Raw genomic sequence first — 25,098 nt, forward strand, 5'->3', positions numbered from 1 at the left:
CACATCAGATCTAAGCTCTGCAGTCCTGCCACATCAGGTCATGAATGGTTTTGGACATTTAAACAACTAACTGGAGAAGGCTCCATAAATACCCCTATCCTCAATGATGGGGGAGCCCAGCACATCAGTGCAAAAGACAAAGCTGAAGCACTTGCAACAATATTCAGCCAGGAGTGCCAAGTGGATGATCCAGCTTGGCCTCCTCTCGAGGTCCTCAGCATCACAGATGGCAGTATTCAGCCAATTCAATTCACTCCACATGTCAACCAAATGCTGAAGGCACTGGATACCACAAAGGCTTTGGGTCTTGACAACTTTCCAGCAATAGTAATGAAGATGTGTGCTTCAGAACTAGCTGCGCCCCAGCCAAGGTGGCCCAGTACAGCGACAACACTGGCATCTACCTGGCAATGTGGAAAATTGCCCAGGTATGTCCTGTACACAGAAAGCAGGACAAATCCAACCCGGTCAATTACCGCCCCATCAGCCTACTCTTATCAGCAAAGTGATGGAAGGGGTCGTCGACAGCGCTATCAAGTAGCATTTACTAAGCAATAACCTGCTCACTGACACTCAATTTGGGTTCTGCCAGGGCCACTCAGCTCCTGGGCTTATTACAGTCTTGGTCAAAACATGGACAGAAAGGTGAGGAGTGACTGCCCTTGACTTCAAGGCAGCATTTGACTGAGTGTGTCTTCAGGGATGAAGTCAATGGGAATCAGGGGGAAAACTCTCCAATGATCAGAGTCATACCTAGCACAAAGGAAAATGGTTGTGGTTGTTGGAGGTCCATCATTTCATTCCCAGGAAATCACTGAAAGACATCCGCAGGGTAGTGTCCTAGCCCCAACCATCTTCAGCTGCTTCAATGACCTTCCCTCCATCATAAGATCAGAAGCAGGGATGTTCACTGACAATTGCACAATATTTAGCACCATTTGTGACTCCTCAGATACTGAAGCAGTCCATGCCCATATGCAGCAAGTCCTGGACAACATTCAGGCTTGGGCTGACAAGTGGCAAGGAACATGCACATAACACAAGTGCCAGGCAATGACCAACTCTAACAAGACAGAATCCAGCCCTCTCCCCATGACATTCAATGGCATTACCATTGCTGAATCCCCCCCCACTATCAACATCCTGGGAGTTACCATTGACCAGAAACTAAACTGGACCAACCCTATAAATACTGTGGCTACAAGAGCAGGTCAGAGACTGGGAATTCTGCAGAGAGTAACTTGCCTCTTGAATCCCCCAAGCTTGTCCACTAGAGCACAAGTCTGGAGCGCGATGGAATAATCTCCACTTGCCTGGATGAGTGCAGCTCCAACAATACTCAAGCAGCTCGACACCATCCAGGACAAAGCAGCCCGCTTGATTGGCACCCCACACACAAACATTCACTCCCTCCACCACCAACGCACAGTGGCAACAATATGTACCATTTACAAGATGCACTGCAGCAACTCACTAAGGCTTCTTCAACAGCACCTTCCAAAATCCAGGAACTCCCTCCCTAACAGCAGTGTGTATGTGCCTACACCACATGGACAGTGGTTCAAGAAGATGGCTCACCAACACCTTCTCAAGGGCAATTAGGGATGGGCAATAAATGCTGGCTTAGCCAGCGACACCCACATCCCACGGAGGAATTAAAAAACTCATCTCTATAAAAGTCCACCATGAAAGGGAGATTTAAAATGTCAGTACAATACTTGATTAGAACCACGGAAAAAAAGAGATCATCTCCAACTCCTGCCCCATAATAATTCAGCCCAATTCAGGGTTTAAAGCTATTGTTTTGAACCATAAGATAATTATCTACTTTAGTGAATTGATTGATATTTTAAAATACTTCACCCATAAAAAATGCAGATTATTGAAGTTAATTTCAAAAGTCACCCAAAAAGCAGCATAATCATAATATTGGCCCTTTAGGGCATGGTTTTCAATTACAAGCCCATGGGATCAACTTACTTTGGTCATTCCATTGGCATCTGGAGGTCGCTCAGAGTTCATTTCTCCCACTGGCATGCTCACATGGCCCCGACCCTTCCTGATCCTTCTTCCTATGCATGTTACCCTAGATGCCTCCTGTAACAGGCCATACTCAGCACGCTTGATGTCACATCCATTGCAGTGTGCAAATGTTGAACTACTTTTTAAGGAGAACACTCACCAAACAACATGCAGGTGGCCCTCAAATTAAAACCAGTTACATTTATCAAAGGATAGGAAAAGCTTCCTGCTTATCTAGGATCCTGTGTAGAATTTGAATGGCCCAATTATAGCTGAGTTTAAGTTTTAAGTGTTTAAAGACCCAAAAGCCAAGTGAATCAACTTAAACCAGATGAAAGCTCTAAACAAATAGTAAATTCAAGAAACCCCCTTATTGAAGATATTCAAAGCAAAGAATAGTGCAAATAATTTCATTCAAAGTCAGTACCCTTCTTTGCCTATCTATTCAAGTTAGCAAGGCTGAGAAATGTAAGTACTCATGAAAAGTCAACACAAGATGCTGAGATACCCAGTTAAAGAAAGGATAAGAAGAATAAGTTAACAAATCTCTTTAAAACGTTTCCGAAAGTTCAGAAATTATGAGACTATTTTTGGAGGACAAAAAGCAAAGGACTAACTTCATAAACCACAAAGGATTTATTAGTGCAAAAAAACTTCTGATATGCATTTTAGAAGGTCAGAGTTTTTTGCAGTGTTTAAATGTACCTGAGCTACAAAGTTCATATTTATGGGGCCATAATCAAATCCAACTGTAGGTTTCACCTATATAACTTGGCAAATTTGAGATACCAGTTACCCAGTGTTTTAATTTGTAGGCCTCAGTGTATTTTTAAAAAGAGAGAAAGCATTTGATGAAAAATTCCAAACATGGCAGAACTGATGGAAATATCATTTCCTACAGCTGATGACCACTTTTGCATAAGCAAGCAATGTGAACTGTTTTAAAATTGCCCATTTTTAATAAACTCTTTCTCTGCTTTGAAGCACCAGGATCCTTACGACTTATACAGTACTATGTGGTTGTTGGAAGATTTGCTTCTTTAGATATGGTATAAGGTTTCAGAGAACCTTAGTTGCTGAAAGTTAGGAGGCATTGTATTTGAGGTAACATTTAAAAGGGGACAAAATTTATAAAATCTCTTAGATTATTTTTGTGAAACATTTATCCTATATCAATCTGATAAAGAGTTAAGATGGTCATTCGTTAAAACGTTCACAACTCAAGTTTATGCCAGAACCTGATACTGTCAGAAGTGAAAAGACACTAATTACATTTAAGTGGAAAGCTAATTAAGTTTTCTACAAATGATGTCACCCAAGTGATTTTCAAGAAGGGGAAAAAAGTGTGCCCCTTTTTACCCCAGTTTGCTCGAGTCCTGTGCAGAATCTGGATGTCTTCATTCCCACCCAGGGATTGTTTCCTTCAGTCTTACCCCGAAGCACTGCAAGTTCCTGCTCCCGCTCCTAGAGGCACAAGAGCACAAGAGCCAGTCAGTCAATCAACTCATCGTACAGGAAGCTAACCATTGATCAGAAACTTTCACTTCACTACTGATGACTAGCAAACCAATGCTTCTGCAAGTTAAAAAATTAAAGGCAAATTGGAAGGAAGATTACAGCAAGGCAAATATCTCCAGTTTCTTCAGGTTTGCCTGGGAATGAAGCCAAAAAAATCTTTGATATCACAGAAACGTACTTGGTCCCGAAATCAAATAAACCTGGAGTTATCTGGCATAAAAACAAAAATTTCATATTGAAATACTAAACAAATCACATTCTAGTGGGACAAAAAGATTAACATAATGAAGGCTATTGCCAGGTCCTAAAGCACTATTTCCATCATTATGCACACTTGATATGTAAAATTGATATAATTAAAAAATAAATACATCTGAAAGTGGGCTGTTACTATTATAAACCCATATTAGAAGGCCAAAGTAGCCATCGCCATGAGAACACCAGATTGGCAGAAACGACCAAACTTTCTATGAAAATTACAGCTGTCATATAGCCTAAAAACATTATTGAAAATCCTCTGAACAAAATGTTTCGACAGCAACACATCCTGCTGTACAATTCAGCAATACTTTGTCAAGTTGAAGATCAAGAATCTGACCACAGGTGCGTTTGTGACACTGCATGATCAAAGCAATTAGACTTTGCATGGCCATTGTCATAATCAGTTTTTAGTGCAATGGGCTGGCTATGGTTCACTTCATCCAACATGATATCAGCACTAAACTGTAAATCTAGCGTATATATGCGGAGTTAGATGACTGGACTTTTGGTTTCTTGGTCTAAATAGTTTCTTGCAGTACATGAACATACAGGTCACTCCTCACCAACTGTTACTATTTAGGTTGCCTCAAACCAAGAACAAACTTAATTTTATTAAAAGTTTATGACAATTGCTTCACGATGCTTATGATCCAAATGATGAAATCTCCTGCAATCTTGCTGATGGCCACAGCATGTCTAGCATACAGTATTGTTCTTTTAATTTAGCAAAGCTTTGCATTGCATTCTACATTTTGTTAATGTAGCGTTTGGATGCCACTTAAGAATTTCATACCAACTTCCATTCCCTGATAAAATCTATTCATTTGAGTCACCCACACTGATTTTCACAGAATCTGAACACAGATGAGAGAAGGAAAAGCATACGGATGTATTGTACAGTGCAAAGGAAATTCTACAAAAAGAGGATTGATTGCTGAATGGAAAGGGTGGCCTTGAGTATCAGTGTTCTACATTTAGGTATACGGCTAAGATTAGACAATGTTCTTACAGTAGCTTTTACAACTTAGCTTAAAACAGTACCTGATTATTTCAACACTGACGTTTGTTTTGCTCAGCTCCCGGCAGATGTCAGGAAGCTGAGAGGGGAAGTTTCAGCCTCCGACCCTTCCACACGTCAGCAGCTGCATTTTCAGGCTTCTGCAGTTTCCTGACATCACCATCGGACAGCTCAGCAAGTTTAAAGAAAACAAGTTAACAGATCACATGCCTGCTGGCAAGCACCAACTCACTTAACCTCTTCAGGACTGTGGGGCTTCCTCAACTTGGATGCGTTTATACAGAGATCACCACGTACGCACACATTTCCACTTGCAACATTCACCTTCACAAAAGGACGACAGGATAGCACAGCAACCTTTTCATCCAACATTCATGACTGAATGCAACAGGGAAAAATAACAAATGCTTCAAAGCATAAGATTGGGATGTGTCAGGCTATTCACAATGAGGGGGGTGAAAGAAAATTAAGGGAGGTCATAGCTGCCAGGAGGTGCAATAGAGTGCCTTACAATCCACCAAATGAGGCTACACCACATATAGAAATGCTCAATATTGACATTCTTTAAATCTGTCATATATATATATATATACCCATTAACACAAGTGAAATCTTACTAGAACTTGGCAGCATCAAGAGTACACATTCCTCATTGAAGCTTTTATATGATGGCTGACTGATGCATTTGATGCTTTGTACAATAAATTAGCAACTAGTTCTGGATTGCAAATTAATATTACTGTTTTATATATTTGCAACACTGATCACTCATCACCTTTTCTTGACCAATGCTGTTACAATGGTGAGGTTTATTATATGTTTCAAGGCTCTATATTTTGGTTTACAAGAGTGGCATAGTTTGGGATTGTAACTTAAATTACAGTAAATGAAAGGGGTCATGTGGTATATGAAGTCTGCTCGACAGTAAGCCTACGTGCTTTAATTGTTACAGGTCAGAAGATGGCCTAGATTGTTTTATTATTAAGAGGGAGGTGCAAGGTATTTACACTTGGGGACAATGATAGCTGTTCCCAAATCTACAGTGGTAGACCCTGCATCTCCCACCCAGAAAGGTGATATCTTGTAACAGTTGCACCTTTACTTCTAAGATGAAAGGGATTTGGGATCAGAGGTAACTAGCTTTGTATCTATGTAGAAATGTTAATTAATGTGCTTCCAGTTGCCCTGGGGAGGTGGGTGAGAAAGCCACTTTAAGATCAGGTTACAAGCCTCCCTATAAATCCAGAAATATCACAGACAGAAGGGGTTGCTGCAGTTGGTCTTAATAGTCTGCAGCCAAATAAGTAGAGAGCATGGAAAAGATACAGTGCAGGTCTGACTAAATCTAAGCAAAGAAACAAAAAGTCTGTTGTTCACCACACAATGCAGGTGGGAGCTCATGCTTAGTTTGAAGACACAGAGTCCAGGAGGAGTTGAAAGAGACTGGAAAATTTGTCTGGCTCAAAGCTAGAGCTAGAAATCTACAGTACTGAGGGACAGTTCTGGGATTAGAAGCTACCTAGCTGGGAAAGTAGAAAGGAAGGAATCCACTGGAAACAACAGTAAACTGTTTGCTATAGGACTTGTAATTCTGTGTAAGTGATAAGAAACTGTTGATTTCTATAGTTTAATTTGCCTACATAAGAAAATTGTATTTAGCACAGTGTTTTTTAGTCATTTGTTACAGTAAAAGTATTTTAAAATATGAAACGGATTAATGGGTCTCTTTCAAGTTGAAAAGGCATAACTAATGGAGTGCCACAGCATCAATCCTAGGGCCTCAATTACTTACTATATATATTAATGACTTGGAGGAATGGGCAGAGTGTAATGTATCTAAATTTGCTGACGATACAAAAATAGGTGGGAAGACATGTTGTGATGAGGACATAGTAATCTGCAAGGGGATATAGATAGGTTGAGTGAGTGGGCAAAAACTTGGCAGATGGAGTTTAATGTGGGAAAGTATGAGGTCATGCACTTTAGTAGGAAGAATCAAAAGGCAGACTATTATTTAAATGGAGACACTCCAAAAAGTGGATCACAGAGGTATGGATGTTCTTGTGCATGAAACACATAACAGTTAGCATGCAGGTGCAGCAAGTAATTAAGACGGCAAATGGAATTTTGACCTGTATTGCTAGGGGGTTGGAGTTTAAAAATAGGGATGTCTTGTTACAATTGTACAGGGTGTTGGTGAGGCTGCACCTGGAGTACTGTGTATAGTTTTGGTCCCTGTATTTAAGAAAGGATATACTGTCTTTGGAGGCACTTAGCTGATTCCTGGGATGAAGGGGTTGACTTACCAAGAACGGCTAAGCAGGTTAGGCCTTTATTCATTAGAGTTTAGAAGAATGAAGGGTGATCTTATTGAAACGTACAAGATTCTGAGGGGGCTTGACAGGGTAGATGTTGAGAAGATGTTTCCACTAGTGGGGGGAAATCTCAAACTAGGGGACATAGTTACAGAATAAGGGGACACTCATTTAAAACTAAGATGCAAAGGAATTTCTTCTAATGGCAGTGACTATCTGGAATTCTCTATCCCAGAGAGTTGTGAAGGGTAGATCACTGAAAGTATTTAAAGAGGTAAATAGATTTTTGAAATATTGGGGAGTTGAGGGCTATGAGGAGCTGGCACAAAAGTGGACTTGAGGCCTGGGGCAGATCGGCCATGATCTTATTGAATGGCAGGGCAAGCTTGAGGGGCTGAATGGCCTACTCCTGATCCTATTTCTTATGTTCTTATATTGACATGCCATTCTTTCAACTAATAACTGGAAGTTCAAATTTCTCTTTAAGAGTCATCTATCTCTGCAAAGGCCATTAACAATGCTCCATCAACTTCAAGCATGGCTTACTCATTCCAAAGAATCTTTGAAATCTATAAAGAAAAAGGCCATTCAGTCCACCATGCCCACACTGTCCAGCAAGTAGGCACTCAGCCTAATCCTGCTTTTCCAGCTCTTGGTCCATACCCTTGAAGGTTACTGCACTTCTAGTGCATATCAAAGTACTGGTCCAAGGTTACATGGTCTCTAGCTGTACCACTCTCAGGCAGAGAGTTCCAAATCTCCAACACCATATTGTTGAAAAGATTTCTCCTCAAATCCTCTCTTAACCGCCAATCTCATACCCCAAATCTATGTCACCTGGTTATGGACCCTGAACCAAAGGTAATAGGGCCTTCCTATTCACTATTCAGGTCTGTCGATTTTGTACACTAAATTAGGTCTCCTCTCAGCTTCTTCTGATTTATAGAAAAAAAACCCTAGCCTATCCAATCTTTCCTCATAACTAAAATTCTCTATCCAGGCAACATCCTCAAATCTCCTTTATACCCTTTCTAGACCAACCACATCTTTCCAATAGTGCAGTAATCAGAACTACACACAGTACTCCAGCTATGGGAAAACTATTTTATGCAGTTTCAGCATAACTGCCCAGTTTTTATATTATGTCTCGACTTGGGAAATAAAGACGAGTATCCTGTATAACTTCTTGACCATCCTATCCACCTATCTTCAGGTGTCTGTGGACATGCATTCCAAGGTCTCTCTGGTCCTCTACACCTCAGTTTCCTACCATTTATTCTGTATTCTTTTGCCAGTCTTTAAATGCATTACCTCACACTTCTCTAGGTTGAACTCTATTTTGCCATTGTTCTGCCCAACTGACTAATCCATTGATATTTTCCTGCAGTCTACACTCTTATCAATCACATGGTCAATTTTTGTAATATCTGTAAACATCTTAACCATATGCAAGAATGATTTTCTCAAATATATCACAAAAAACAAGGGACCTAGTACTGAGCACTGTGGAACCTTGCTGGAAATAGCTTTCTAATTATAAAACCACCTATTGACCATTACCCTTTGCTTCCTGCCTCTGAGCCAATTTTGGATCCAACTTGCCACTTTGCCTTGGATCCCATGAGCTTTTACTTTGGTGACCAGACTGCCATTTGGGACCTTATCAAAAAGCTGTTCCTTAAAAAGCCTACCTTTGGTCACTTTATCTTTTCCAACCAACCCAGTCCTCTCAAATTCCAGAAATGCACCACCCATTCCATGCTTACTGATCCCTGCAGTCAGGTTTCCATTTTGCCCATGGCATTTGGACCACTTTGGTTAAATTCATCAACAATTCCTCTTGCAACATTACCCAACTTTGCCTTCATCACTGCATTTAAATGCATGACTGTTACTATGCTGTCAACTTTGTCGCTCATGTGGCTTCTTGCCAAAAACTCAGTCAAGCTCTCATTTCATCCCAGCTCAAACTGCCTTATTTGACCGTGAGTTTACATATAGTATCACTTATAGATTGTCACCAAGGGCACCTATGTACACAGTTTCTACTTCAACTCCACTTCTAAAGAAGCTTCAACCCTTGCTAAACAGGACTAGGAGTAGGTCATTCGCCCTTGGAGCCTGCTTCTCCATTCAATATGATCATGGCTGATCCTCTTTCTCAATGCCATATTCCCACTTTCTCTCCATACCCCTTTGATGCCCCCCCAATATCCAAAAAATTAATTTCTTTTTTGAATATACTCAGTGACCCAGCCTTCTGTGGTAGAGAATTCCACAGGTTGCCCACCCTGAGTGAAGAAATGTTTCCTCATCTCAGTCCTAAATGGCCTGGCCTAAATCCTGAGACTGTGGCCCCTGGTTCTAGACTCCCCAGCCGGGGAAACATCTTCTCATTCTTCTAAACTTTAGTGAATACAGGCCCAGTCGAACCAATCTCTCCTCATACGACAGTCCTGCCATCCCCGGTATCAGCCCAGTGAACCTTCGCTCCAGTCCCTCTACAGCAAGTATATCCTTTATGGAGGGAGGCCAAAGCTGCAAGCAATACTCCAGGAGTGGTCTCACCAAGGCCTTGTATAACTGCAGTAAGACGTCCCTACTTCTGAACTCAAATTCTCTTGCAATGAAGGCCATCATACCATTTGCCTCCCTAATTTTTTGCAGCACCAGCCTGTTTACTTTCATTGACTGATGTACAAGGACACCCAGATCCCTTTGTACATCCATATTTCCCAATATATCACTATTTAAATAATACTCTGCCTTTGTTTTTCACACCGAAGTGAATAACCTTCACATTTATCCACGTTATACTGCATCTGCCATGTGTTTGCCCAGACACACTTGTCTAAATTGCCCTGAAGCCTCCTTGCATCCTCCTCAACTCAACCCAGCCCAGTTTTGTGGCATCAGCAAACTTGGAAATACTGCATTTGGTTTCCTCATCCAAGTCATTGATATATATCGTGAATAGCTGGGGTCCCAAGCACTGATCCCTCGGTACACCACTAGTCACCGCCTGCCCCCCCCAGAAAAAGACCCATTTATTCCCACCCTGTTTCTGGTCTGTCAACCAATTCTCAATCCATGCCAGTACATTACCCCCAATCCCGTGTGCTTTAATTTTGCCTACTAACCTCTTATGTGGGACCTCATCAAAAGCCTTCTTGAAATTCAAATACACCACATCCACTGGTACTCCCTTATTTATTCTACTAGTTTCATCCTCAAAAAACTCCAGTAGATTAGTTAAGCATAATTTCCCTTTCATAAAGTCATGCCGACTTTGTCTAATCCCATTAATGCTTTCCAAGTGTTCTGTTACCACGTCTTTTATAATAGACTCTAGCATTTTCCCCACTACTGATGTTAGGCTAACTGGTCTGTAATTGTTTCTTTTCACTCTCCTTTTTTCAAATAGTAGGGTTACATTTGCCACCCTCCAATCTGTAGGAACTGCTCTAGAGTCTATAGAATTTTGGAAGATGACCACCAATGCATCCAATATTTCCAGGGCCACTTCCTATAGTACTCTGGGGGATGTAGATTATCAGGCCCTGGGGATTTTTCAGCCTTTAACCCCATTAATTTCTCTAGCACCATTTTTTCACTACTGATTTTCTTCAAATCCTCCCTCTCGCCAGACCTTTGGTTCCCTAACATTTCTCAGAAATTATTTGTGTCCTCTCATGAAGGTAGAACCAAAATGTGTTCAATTCTTCTGCCATTTCTTTGTTCCCCATTATAATTTCCTCTGTTTCTGACTGTAAGGGGCCTACATTTGTCTTTGCTAATCTTTTTCTCTACACATTTATAGAAGTTTTTACAGTCAGTTTTTATGTTCCCTGCAAACTTACTCTCGTACTTCATCTTCCCCTTCTTGATCAATCTTTTTGTCTACTTTTGCTGAATTCTAAACTGCTCCCAATCCTCAGGCTTGCTGCTTTTTCTAGCAATTTTATGTCTCCCCTCTTTGGATCTAATATTATCCCTAATTTCTTTTGTAATCCATGGTTGAGCCACCTTTTTTGTTTTATTTTTGCACCAGGCAGTGAATAATTGTCGTAATGCATGCGTATATGTTCTTTAAATATTAGCCATTGCCCACCCATCAACCCTTTTAATAAGGTTCCCTAATTCATCATTGATAACTCAAGCCTCATACCCTCATAGTTCCCTTTATTTAGATTCAGGACCCTAGTTTCAGATTCAACTTCTTCACTCTCCATCCTAATAAACAATTCTATCATTTCATGGTCACCCTTCCTCAAGATTGTTAATTAATCCTCTCTCATTGCACAATATCCAGTCTAGGATAGCCCGCTCTCTAGTTGGTTCCTCAATGTATTGGTCTGAAAACCATCACGGACACATCCCAGGAAAGCCTCCTCCACAGTATTATTGCTACTTTGCTTTATCCAATCTATATGTAGATTAAAGTCACCCATGATTACAGTTGTACCCTTATTGCATGTGTCTAATTTTCCTGTTTAATGCTTTCCCTAACATCTCCATTACTGTTTGGGGGCCAGGCCAGTAGACAACCCCCACCGAAGTTTTCTGCCCCTTGGTGTTTCTTATCTCCACCCAAACAGATTCCACAATGATTTTCCAAGCCAATATCCTTCTCAGTATTGCGTTGATTTCCTCCTTTACTAACAGTGCTACCCCACACCTCCTTTCCCCATTTGTCTGTCCTATCTAAACATTGAATACCCCTGGATGTTCAATTCCCATCCTTGGTCACTGTGCAGCCATGTCTCCGTAACTACAACTATATCATAACTGTTTATATCTATTTGTGCTGTTAATTCATCTATCTTATTGCAAATGCTCAATGTATTAAGATACAATGCCTTTAGACTTGTCTTTTTAACCTTGTTGGTCATCTTAGTTTTATTTTGCACTATGACCCCACTTGTTTCTCTCCCTTGTTTTTTCCGCCTTCCACTTTTGCTTCTTACTTGTGTCTTTTGTTTCTATCCTGGTTTCCCCCTCCGGTCTCCCTGCTCAGGTTCCCATCCCCATTCTAGTGTAAACCCTCCCCGACAGCACTAGCAAACGCCACCCCCCCCGCCACCAAAGACATTGGTTCTGGTCCAGCCCAGATGCAACCGGTCCTGTTTGTACTGGTCGCACCTTCTCCAGAACCGGTCCCAATGTCCCTGGAATCAGAATCCCTTCCCTCTACACCATTTCTTCAGTCACGTATTCATCTGATATATCCTGTTATTTCTACTTTCGCTAGTACGTGGCACTGGTAGTAATCCTGAGATTACTACCTTGGAGGTCCGACTTCTTAATTTATGTCCTAACTCCCTAAATTCAGCTTGTAGGACCTCATCCTTTTTTTTTTTAAACCTATGTCGTTGGTACCAATATGTACCATGACCACTGGCTGTTGACCCTCCCCCTTCAGAATACCCAGCAGCCTCTCAGAGACATCCTTGATCCTGGCAGGAAGGCAACATACCATCCTGGAGTCTGTTTTGAGCCACAGAAACACCTGATGTTCCCTTTACTATTGAATACTCTATCACTATAGCCTTGCCACTCTTCTTCCACCCCTCTTGTGCAGCAGTGCCACCCGTGGTGCCACGGACTTGGCTCCTGCTGCTTTCCCCTGAGAAGTCATCTCCCCCAACAGTATCCTAAACGGTATATCTGTTAGAGAGGGGAATGGCCACAGGGGACTCCTGCACTACTTGCCTTCCTCTACTCTGCCTGATGGTCACCCATCCCCTTTATGCCTGTTCAGTCTTTATCTGCAGTGTGACCACCTCACTGAACGTGCTGTCCATGACAATCTTAGCATCGCAGATGCTCCACAGTGAATCCAACCGCAGCTCCAGTTCTGAAATGCGGTTAGCCAATAGCTGCAGCTGGACACCTCCTGCACACATGATCGCCAGGGACACTGGAAGTGTCCATGACTTCCCACATATCACAGGTGCAAGCTCTGCTGCCATGACTTCCCTTTAAATTAAGCTGAAACACTTAGTTTTTTTCACACCTCTAGACCAGACTTTTCCCAATGCCCTGTTCTTTAGCGCCACCAAAAGGTCATCCTGAACCATTTCTTACCTCACTAAAAGAAAAGGGCCCAAGGCAAAGTGCCACCCAACCATCATCCCTACCCTTGCTGACCTGCACTAGATCAGAATTCTTCAACACATATACAAACTCCCCACCCTAATTCTGCAACATTCCCAGCTTCATGGTCTTGCTCATACCCATTGCCCCAGCTCTAATTTAATATGTACTTTTTCCCAAAAACTTAGCAATTGGTCCAACAGTTAACCAGCCATACTTTAACTCATCGCAATCTGCTTTGCTTTATTACTCATCAGCTTCAAAAACCTTGTTAAAATACACATCTTTGACCATGCTTTCATTTACTTTCCCTTCCTAACTTCAGCTGCATTCCTACATGAATCGGACCCCAAACCGAGTGCACCAAAACTGCTTTCTGCTAAAAATGATGATAATAGATACGCTTAATAGCCATGTTATCAGAAATCACCCAAGTTTGTGTTTCAGGAAATATGGTGGAGCAGGTTCAGGGGGGTGAATTTTCTACTCCTGCTCCTATTTCTTATGATCTATTCACCTTCATGTCCTAAATCAATGGGTGCAGTCCGCAGTATACCTTTTTCATCCGGATGACATGAGCCGCACTGGGAGTAGATTCGTGAAGCAACATTGCCTGAATATTCTTCGTACTTGGAGTTATTGCAATGATCTTACAGCAGCTTCCTATTCCTTCTTGGTTCTGTTTCTCATGATACATCTCTTCAAATCTCTCTCGAACTGACTGCACAGCAATGCCTAGTTTTTTTTTTAAATAAAAAAAAGTCAACCATGGTATTAATACCCATGCTGAGATAGACAAACTTATGAAAATAATAGGTTGTGGACTCAAAATCAGAAGCTGCACACAGTAATTGCAGAAAATTTCTCTGCAACTCAAAAGCCTAGCCATATTTCAGTGCAGGATAGTTAGCAACTTCTGTTAAGTGACAATCCAAAACCAGGATAGCACAACTAACTTAAAGTTTACAATTACATTTCTAGGATGCCTTAGCAAGCAAGCTCAAAGCACTTCATACAAAAAACATTACTTTTTCCGAGTGTAATCCCTGATAAGGAATTCTTGCGGTGCAGTGGGTAGCATCCCTGAGCCAGAAGCCACAGGTTCAAATCCCACTTCGCCATAAGACTTGATGGCCATGGGACGTGTGCTCATAATTTGGTCAAACAGGTTGATTATCAACCTATAAACCCTTCCAATATACCTATGGCAGGTGGTAAAAGGGGCAAGTGTCTCCTGGTCAGCCAGAACCTGTAGAAGGCAACAGCAAACCACAGTGCCTTGCCATGCTAGCCATGGACAAACACATGCAAGTCCGTGGTCACCAATGCCCTCTTAGGGCATACCTGGAGAGAGACTCACCGATACGTCTGCAAATGTAGTAGAGTTAAATGGTCAGTTTAATTTCTAATATTGATAGGGAAAAAAAAATCAGAATCTTTTGCAGTGTAGAAGATAGCCACTCAAGCCCATTAGGTCTGCACTGGCTCTCTGAAAGAGAATCCTACCTAGTCCCACCACCTGCCTCATCTCCATAACCTTACACATTCTCTCTTCAGATAGTAATCCAATTCCCTTTTGAATATCTCAATCGAACCTGCCCCCACCACCCTCTCAGGAAGTTTGTTCCAGACTCCAACCACCCTCTGGGTGAAAAGTTTTCCTCATCACTTTTACTCCTGCCAATTATTTTGAATTCGTGCCCTCTAGTTCTTGATACTTGAGTGGGAATAGTTTCCCACCATTTACTCTGACCATACCCCTCATGATTTTGAATACCTCCATCAAGTCTCCTCTCAGCCTTCTTTTCTCCAAAGAAAAGAGTCCCAACCTCTCTAATCTATCCTCAGCTACAGTTCTTCATCCCAGGAATCATTCTTATGAATCCCCTCTGCACTCTCTCCAATGCCTTCACATCTTTCAAATATGGCACTCAGAACTGGAAGCAGCACTCCAGAGGAGGCCTAACTAATGTCTTATACAAGTTCAACATGACCTATTTATTCTTGTACTCAAATTGGCCAGGACTTCAAACTCCCTGCTCTTTTGCAGATAGTGAGATCCTTTAAGGGTCCATCCAAAGCAGCAGATTCTCATCTGACCACTACTGAGAACACAGTACTGCTTCAGTAATCCAGTCAAGAATCTGTTTTGGTTATTTAATCAGATTATAACCATGACCCATTAGTCAGAATATAACCCACCAAGCCAAGTTTCCATTTCTTGTTGGCCTCCAGTGCTGTGATCTGGGAAGTTGCCATTTTGCTGTTTATGAAAACGCTTCACAGTGGAGGGCACCTCTCAACCAGGGGATACAGGAGAGGTAGCATGCTCGCAAATGTACTTTCTTTATGACCGAATTTAAAAAGTCAAATCACACTTAGGCACATTTGCCCACATGAACAATGTGCATAGAGATTCATTTATTTAGTAACAACAGAGACATTGTACAAGAGCAATGATTCAATGCTTCCATAATTCCCAGAATAGGAATCATCCTCTGGGACATATCCGCGTGTAATAGAATACTCTCTGCTTGCCTGGATGAGAGCAGCTCCAACACCACTTCAACCCAACACCATCCAAGATAAAGTAGCCCACTTGATTGACACTCCATACGCCACCTTGAACATTGTGTCTCCACCATGGGTGTACCATGGTAAGTTGCTGCAGTGAATCTTGCACAAGACTCCTTTGACAGCATCTTCTAAACCCGTGACCTCTACCACTGAGAAGGATAATGGCAGTAGGCACTTGGAATACCACCACCTGCAAATTCCCTTCCAAGTCATGCGCCGTCCTGACTTGAAAATGTATTGCTATTCCTTCACTGTTGCTGGGTCAGAATCCTGCAACTTCCTAGCTTACAGCACTGGGGATGTACCTCACCCACCAAGGGTTCAAGAGCATGGCTCTCAGCCACCTTCTCAATGGCAATTGGGAATGCTCACATCCAAATCAATATCATAAAAACAAATTAGCCACTTGTAAGAAGTCCAGAAGGCTGTGTTTGTTTTCCTCTCTTCTAGTTGGACTACTCTGCAGCAACTGATATTGCCTGGTAACTTGGCTAATAAACATATACTCACATTTTTCCTCCTCTGCCAAAGTCTCTGGTAAGGTTGGGCACCTGCACATGGGTGCATAATTCAAGGCTTTCTAATGATTTGCAGTTTGGTATTAATTATTACTTCCTGTTCTAGAGAAACAAACAAGTTTTGTCAGCTTAAATGTAATGTCCCCTTTTAGTCAGTTTAAAGAAATGAGAGGCAGTTATGATGCCCAGTGAAGGCACGTGCTAGTCATCACTTTAAACGTGGACTGCGCTCGTATGAAAGTTTCTGGAACTGTCTGTCATGGCAAGATGAACACTATCTGTGGAACTTGTATTGCTATTGTTTGGGGAATTGCCCAAGTCCAGGCACTGTCTCCAAGTTAGAAGACTAGCAATGAGGATGAACTGGTTTCTGCCCAGCTCTAAGTGTGAAGATCTCATCCATTATATTGCAATGGCTTTTAGTCAAGCCATTCCAGATAGACAATACCAGTATTGGTCATTTGACTGAAACCAGTGGAAATAACGAGTTTTTTAAAAAAATGAGGGCCCAGAAAGACCTGAGCAGACTGTAGACAACACTGCATGCCTCAGCAGTTGCAGAAAGGCAGTATCTTCTATTGCTGGAGAACCTAAAAAGCTTCCTAGCCTGATTCCTAAATCCAAGTCCACCTGTAATAAATTAGACCTCCTGATACAAAATCCACAAGTGCCTGGCCTTTGTGACCCGCTGAACATTCACCTCTTATGGGGATTCAGCAAAATTCCCGATATCTGACTTTAGCTATTTGAACTACCAGGCCCGCATCAGCTGTTCTACAAGAGTCAGACATGTGAGCTATGAACTTTTATTAGAAGTACACAATTCTCGTGTTTTCTTTTTCCTTGCATGTGTGCGCGCATGGTGTCAAACAAGTGGGCTGTTTTTTCCTGGATGGTGTTGGGATGAAGTGTTGTTGGAACTGCTCTCATACAGGCAAGCAGAGTGTATTCTGCTACACTCCTGACTTATGTTTTGTAGATGGAGAACAGTCTTGGGGAAGTCAGGAGGCAAGTTACTCATTACAGAATTCCCAGCTTCTAATCTGCTCCCACAATATTTATGTAGTTGTTCCAGTTCAATTTCTGGTCAATGGCAACACCCAGCATTTTTATGGTGGGGTTTTCAGCAATGGTAAAGTCATTGACTGTTAAGGGGATATGGTTAGATTCTCCATCAGAGATAGTCATTCCTGGTGCTTAAGTGGCAGTAACATTCATGCCACACATCAAGTTCAAGTCTGAATGTTGCCCAGATCTTGCTGTATATAGACAAGGACTGTTGATTAGGAGTCATGAACAAAATTGAACACAATCAGCAAACATCGCCACTCCGAACTTCTGATGGTTGTCCAAAATATTGCCCCAAGGAACTCCTGCAGCCATGTCCTGATGCTGAGATGATTGCCTCCAACAACTAACTTGCTCTGTGCCAAGTATGACTCCAGCCAGTGGAAACCGTTTCCCCCACACCCAATTTCCATTGTCTTCAATTTTACCAAGGCTCCCTGACACCAAACTCAATTAAATACTGCCTTGATGTCAAGGGTAGTCATTTACCCCACCTCTGGAATTCGCCTCTTTTATTCATGTTTGGATCAAGGTTGTAATGAAGCCAAGTGATCCTGGCAAAATCCAAATTGAGGTTATTGGCGATTGATAGCAATTTCAATGACCCCTTCCATTACTCTGCTGATAATTGAGTGCAAGCTGAATTGGAGGTAATTGGCTGGATTGGATCTGTCCTGCTTTGTGTGGACATGACATATATGGGCAATTTTCCACTGCCAAGTAGACACCAGTGTTGAGGCTTGTTTAGGTGTGAGACAAGTTCTGGAGCACGAGTCTTCAGCACCGTAGCCAAGATGTTGTCAAGGCCCACAGCCTTTGCTGTGTACTGTGCCAGTTGTTTCTTGATATTACATGAACAAATCAAGTTGGCTGAAGACTTGTTTCTGTGATACCGGACACCTCATGATGATGCAGAAATCGATCATCTACTCAGCACTGCTGGTTCAAGATGCTCGCAAATCCTTCAGGCTCACCATTTGCATTGACATGCTGGGTTCTGCCATCAGAAGATGGGGATGGTCATGGAGTCTCCTCTTCACATTTTGTTTAATTGTCTGCCATCATTCAGGGCTGGGTGTGAAAGGGCTGCAGAGCTTTAACCCAATCCTTGGCATGGGAAATCAGTTAGCTCTGTTTATAGCATGCATGTTGTCCTGTTGTAGCTTCACCAGGTTGTTTCTTTTTTTTGATATACCTGGTGTCAACTCCTGGCCTGCTCTCCTATATTCTGCATTGAACCAGGGTTGGTTCCTGTAGCTTAATGATAGCTGTAGAGGGAGGGATATTCTATTGGCTTTCAAATTGTGGTTGAATACAATTCTGCTGCTCTGTGCTTCATGGATGCCTGGTTTTGTACTGCTAGATTTGTTCTGATTATTTCATTTAGCATAAAGGAAGTGCCACACAACACAGTGGCTGTGTCCTCTGTCTCCACAAGGGCTGTGCAGTGGTTACTCCAGAGCCAGGATGGATGCATCTCAAACATGTAGATTGATCAGGACAAAGTCAAGTAGGTTTTTCCTTCATGTTAGTTCTCTCATAACCTGTCGTCAGTCTAGTTTGGCCGCTTTGTTTTTCAGGACTCAGACAGCTTGGTCAGTAATAGTACCAAATCAAAGTCTCTTACCAAGAATACATTCTTGCTACCTTCAGTGCTTCTTCAAAAGTGGTATTCAGCATGGAGAAGCACTGATTCATCACCTGAGGAAGGACAGTAGGCGATGATCAGCAACAGGTTTCCTAGCTCATGTTCGCCCAGATGCCTTGTGGCTTGGAGCCAATGTTCTGGACTCCCAGCGCCATTCCATGTGAATGTAGACCACTGTACAGCTTTTATGGGGTCTGTTCTGTCAGTGGGACAAGATATACCCAGGGATGGTGTTAGAGGAGTCTGGGACATTGGCCACAAATTATGATTCTGCAAGTATGACTACGCCAGGCTGCTGTTTGATTAGTCCGAAGCAGCTGGTCCAATTTTGGAACAAGAAATGATTTATTTCTTTCTCTCCTGCTTCCCTTCATCAAGTCACTTCAGTGAAAAATAGGAATGATGTGTGTATTATTTGACCTGGGAGTGAGATGAAGGGTGGGTGGGGGGCACAGGCAAGAAGCAAATTGGACCAACTTAATCAGGGCACATGCAAAAGGCAATCCAAGACCTTGCTATCAGTGTTCATCTTAAAAATATTGAGGCAAAGCTTTAAAACTTGCTCAAGGCACATTTACTATCAAGTTGACCCAAAACTCATTTATGCATTCAATGAAAGGCCAATGGTTTGCATCAACTCAAGACATTACATTTTTACTAATGAAGTTCCTGGGACTTCCAATGGTTTTGGGGTCATTTATAATTCCAGCTAATTTTCAGCAAAAAACAAGTTGGCTTGGCTATCACATCAAGCCAAGCTGGTCTATAGTCCAACTTGCCAAGCCAGCAAATCATTGGAATCAGCCAAAGAACAGCTACACATTCTAAATTTCAGGTGGAAATCTTAAAACCAGTCAAGATGCTAAACTGAAAGGCTATAGTACTGCACACAAGTAGATAAGGAATCACTTCTTGTAACAGTCTCTGCTCATCTTGTACTCAGATTCTTTGTTTGTCTCTTGCAAACATTAAGATCTGCATCTGACTTCCTTCCTAAGTATCTCCTTCCTTTTGTCTCCTCATATTCCCCATTGTGCTGTCCTTTTTGCTATCTTCAAATGTGCGCTTCTAAAAATATTTGTACAACATTTTGAAAACATGTTCTGCTCTACAGACTTGGATCCTTGGTGTTTATATGGATTATTTTTGTATACAATTAGGTCTATCAGCACAGTTGAAGTTTAAAATTGAAAATTTAGTTTCTTAAACTTGGAAAAACTGAGCATGGAAATTAATAGATGGTAAGGAAAGATGTGAACTGGTGCATGTTGACATCTTCAACCAGAGTTCATTGCTTATCCTGGAATGACTTCAAGGCATACATAATGGTTTAATCTACAGTTTCTTTCTCCCTCCTAATGTTCACCTAATTGCCCCATCTGCCCACGTTACCTTTGACTGACGCATGCTGTCTCCACAAATTGACAGATTTACATTTCCATTACTGTTTACAGAATTGTTATGGCACAGGAGGCAGCCATTTGACCCATCACGTCTGCACCAGCTGTCTGAATGAGCAACACACCCAGTGCCATTCCTCACCTTCTTCCTGTAACCCTGCACATTCTTCCTTTTCAGATAACTGTCTAATTCCCTTTTGAATGCTTCAATTGAATCTGCCCACACCCCATTCTGCATTCCAGACCCTACCGACTCACTGCATGAAAAAGTTTTCCTTGTATCACGTTGATTTTTGTTCTTAGTGAACTATGAACCAATTCTTGTGCTCAAAACATTACCAGTCCCCTGACCCCAGACAACCAGAGGAACCAGACTGCAGTCTCCACCCATATTCTACCCACCAGAATTCCATTCCTCCAGCATTGGGTTTCCCAAGAAAAGGTAAGCAACAGGCAGGTAGGCAATGTTTCTGTAATTGCTTCGTAAGTCATTTTATATTTTGAATGTATCCTTATGGCTACTACAATGTTTCAAGTCATTTTAGTTATATTACATAGTGGTTTGCAATTTTTGCCTGGATCAGAACAATTTATTTGCATTTACTTCTACTGCTTGTGGCAATATTAATGACCATAAAAGCATTGTGCTAGAATGGCTCTTAAGAATTGCCTACAAAATGTATTGGTGATTGATGTAATAATCAAAATTTCTATTATAAATAAATGCACCTAAATCCATCTTTTATATTTTCCATGCTCAGTTTTTCAAGGTTTAAAATCTGCTAAACTTTAAACCTCAACATTATAATTCACTCAACTGAATATGCAGGAGCTAATCATGTATACAAAAATAATCCTTATAAACACGATAACGATCTAAGTCTTTAGTGCAGAGCACATTTTCAAAATACTCTCAAACTTGTTTCTTAAATTTTTGTAAAGTAACAAAAAAAGGAAATGCATAATGGAGAACATAGAAACATGGAAAATAGGAGGAGCAGTAGGCCATTCAGCCCTTCGAACCTGCTCCACCATTCATTACGACCATGGCTGATCATCCAACCCAATAGCCTGCTCCCGCTTTCTCCCCATATCCTTTGACCCCTTTAGCCCCAAGAGCTATATCTAACTCCGTCTTGAAAACATACAATGTTTTGGCCTCAACTACTTTGTGGCAGTGAATTCCACAGGCTCGCCACTCTCTGGGTGAAGAAATTTCTCCTCATCTCAGTCCTAAATGGTCTACCCCGTATCCTCTGACTGTGACCCCTGGTTCTGGACTCCCCCGCCATCAAGAACATCCTTCCTGCATCTACCCTGTCTAGTCCGGTTAGAATTTTATAGGTTTCTATGAGACCCCCCCTCATTCTTCTGAACTCCAGCAAATATAATCCTAACCGACTCAATCTCTCCTTATGTGTCAGTCCCGCCATTCCAGGAATCAGTCTGGTAAACCTTCGCTGCACTCCCTCTATAACAAGAACATCCTTCCTCAGTTAAGGAGACCAAAACTGCACACAATATTCCAGGTGTGGTCTCACCAAGGCCCTGTACAATTGCAGCAAGATATCCCTGCTCCTGTACTCGAATCGTCTCGCTATGAAGGCCAACAAACCATTTGCCTTCTTTACCACCTGCTGCACCTGCATGCTTACCTTCAGAGACTGGTGTACGAGGACACCCAGGTCTCGTTGCACATTCCCCTCTCTCAACTTATAGCCATTCAGATAATAATCTGCCTTCCTATTTTTGCTACCAAAGCGGATATAGAACATAGGACAGGAACCGAAGAGAAAGAGATAGAAAGGAAGGGAGTCAGAAACAAGATCCTAGCTTGTACGGAAGAGACAAACAAAGAATGAGTGCAAGACAAGCATACAATCCTCATCACAGTGCACTACTATAGGAAGTCAGTTAGTTAATTATAAAAGCCCTCACTTTTAAAATCTTTCGTACCAATTTTTTTCTTTTGAAAAACTGCTAGCCTCTCCAAGGTGCATCTTCACATTCACATGCCAAGAGTGAACTTGCAATAGTTTCAAGAAGTGATCTAGTCACACCAGAGTACTTTTGATACAGTTAGTAATTTTAGGTACTATCACCACTCGAATTGAAGACTAATACAGATTATACTCACTTGACACCTTTGTAGTTTTTTCTTTTGTGCAACTTAAGATGACTCTCTCTTCAGTCTCCTTTCTGACCTGCTTCAACAGAGTGAAAATTTATACAGCAAATGTTGTTTATTAGGGGATCTAACTTAGATAATACCAATAGGACATGAAAGTGGCACACAGGTCAGCTGTGCACAGGCTAGACCAAATTATAAAAGAAAAACACAGTACTACAATTCTCCTCTAGTTAACATCACATTCCTTTCAAAAAAGCTTCACACAAAATCTTTAATAGAAAAGAATTTAGCTTAGTCCCAATGAGATCAACATGCTCTTCCTAGAGGATGAATAGCTTTCTTCAGGTACAGTACCTCAGTATCTTTCAAGTGGTTAGCAATCGTATGGGAATCTAGAGGGAGAAAACTATTTAAATAAATAGAGGAGGATTCACAACTGATCTTAATCCCATGGCATCATTTTTCAGCTGAGGATACTGGACAATCAGGAGTTGGAGCTTTTAAGTTAATTTTATCCAACTTGTTCAGCCCCCCAAACAACACTAGTGTCCTCGCCGTTAATGGACCAAGGATTTATCCTGTGATCTTGGTGATGTACATAGCTTCAGGCTAAGGTACAGTACTGTAGTGATGCAGCTGGAGTTTGGCAATATGGGTTAGAAGAAAACAAATTCCTCTGACTTGACTTTACGGCAGAGAGGGAATATGGGACTTTATAGAATTGGGGATGAGGATCAATTCACTGGTGAATGGTTGGTGAGCAATAGCAAACAGGTCAGAGCATGGGAAATATGCTCCAAAAGCAGTGGTTTGCAGCTTTCTAAGTGATTTCAATAAACATTGAACTTTCCAATTGGTGCCTAAAGATACAACTGTACAGATGCAAGAAAATAAAGATTCTAATTACAATATGGATAGAGCATTATAGCTGTTCTGTTACCACAGGGAAAATCCAGACGCGTGGATTATAATCCAGAGAATACAAATCAAAATATCACAATATAGTCCGAAAAAAAATCACCTAGTTCACTAACATCCTTTAGATTATGAAACATGCCACTTCTGCCTGGTGTGATCTTTACATGGCTCCATCACTAATGTTTGACATTTAATTGCCCTCTGAAGCGGCCTAGCAAATTGCTTTCAGCTGCAAAGTACTACAATAAAATCAATTCAATAAAAAAAGGTTCATTAACTCAGGATTGTTAGAAATGGGCAATAAATGTCAGCCTTGCCAATGCTGAAATTTTTTTAAAATTTCGAGTAAACTTTAAAAATCTTGTATTATGGAGGGAGGGTGGGGTTGGTGCATAGGGGCTCAAATTAAGATTAGGAAAAAGGGTTAACAATGAAAATATTTATATTTTCTATCCAACAAAATTCAGTTTAGTGTCTAATGTTGCATTATCGATATGCCCAGTTAATATCACAGCATCCTTACAGCCAGACAGGCTCTGGCTGAATTTGAACATGTGGTGAGGAGGTGGGATGGAGTGTTAATCTCAATAAGTACCCAACTGTATTGATCTGGAGCATTATAGCAATTTTGACAGAACAAACGGAACACTGAATCTTTAGCATAGTGGCACATTTGGCTGGAAGGGGCAGAGTATAACAATGTATAGGTGCTCTACGCTCTGAAAGTAGTGATCACATATCCACACAGCTGTAGGTAAAATCTAGCTTTGTAGCTTCATCATTGGATTGTCTTCACAATTATCACTGCAGCCAAACTTTGCTGTTCCCGTTCATTTGTTGGTCTACATAGAAGTCAGTAGAAAACAATGGAGCAAATCAGGCATTGCTTCAAGTTAAACATGCAATAGGAGCAACCACTGATTTTGTAAGTTATTAGCCTATTACATATAGTATTGTCTATAATAGGGAACAGGAAAGGAGCAGGAATAATTAAACTCAAATCAGTTCACATCCAGCATTATGATGTTAGCTTATTAAAGGCCATTTAGGCTATATCACTTATTCCTTGCATATAGTATACTGACATTGAATGCTTACACATCACAAGACCATGCCACTTAGAAAAGAACAAGCAAGATAACCATGTCCTTAAGGCTCAGTTTGGAGAAGGAATGGAAGATGGGGAAGGAGAGAGGGTGGAAACATTTCAAATAATACCAAAAAGCATTTTCAATGAGTTCATATTTTCCCTCCCCACAGCTTAGGTAATAAAAAAAGAAAATGATCACATCAGATCATGGGTGGATTCAAGTACCTTCTTAATAGCTGGTCTGGTTAGTTCATCTTTCCAAGAGGAGTTGCCTGTTTCTCCTGGAGAGACTTGCCCATTTTTCATGCCCAAAGATACTTGCGTACCAGGAGAAAATTCTGAGAGATAGAACAATAGTTGTTGGGAGTGCTCCCATTAGTTATTGGATATCAGCTCCCCACTTATCTCACGTAAACAAACCATCTCCAAAGCATCAAAATAAGGTTCTTTGCAAGATCATGTACATTTTTAGCAGAAGTTAAAATCCTGAGATTAATGTGTCATTATGCATAAGCTAC

General features: G+C 41.3%; 1 protein-coding gene across 2 annotated transcripts in view; it reads right to left on the bottom strand.

Annotated features, from left to right (window-relative positions):
• The window catches only part of LOC144681885 (anillin-like), a 71,591-nt gene that overhangs the window by 34,060 nt on the left and 12,433 nt on the right, over positions 1 to 25,098 (bottom strand). For both annotated transcript variants that reach the window (XM_078543990.1, XM_078543988.1), the window contains exons 4-7: positions 24,806 to 24,918; positions 22,579 to 22,645; positions 13,787 to 13,965; positions 3,382 to 3,486 (exon numbers count right to left, since the gene is read on the bottom strand). In XM_078543990.1, coding sequence (XP_078400116.1) covers positions 3,382 to 3,486; positions 13,787 to 13,965; positions 22,579 to 22,645; positions 24,806 to 24,918 — 464 coding nt within the window. The remainder of the gene's footprint in view (positions 1 to 3,381; positions 3,487 to 13,786; positions 13,966 to 22,578; positions 22,646 to 24,805; positions 24,919 to 25,098) is intronic.

This window comes from Cetorhinus maximus, chromosome 6 (assembly GCF_964194155.1).
Source record: "Cetorhinus maximus chromosome 6, sCetMax3.hap1.1, whole genome shotgun sequence".
Lineage (NCBI taxonomy): Eukaryota > Metazoa > Chordata > Chondrichthyes > Lamniformes > Cetorhinidae > Cetorhinus > Cetorhinus maximus.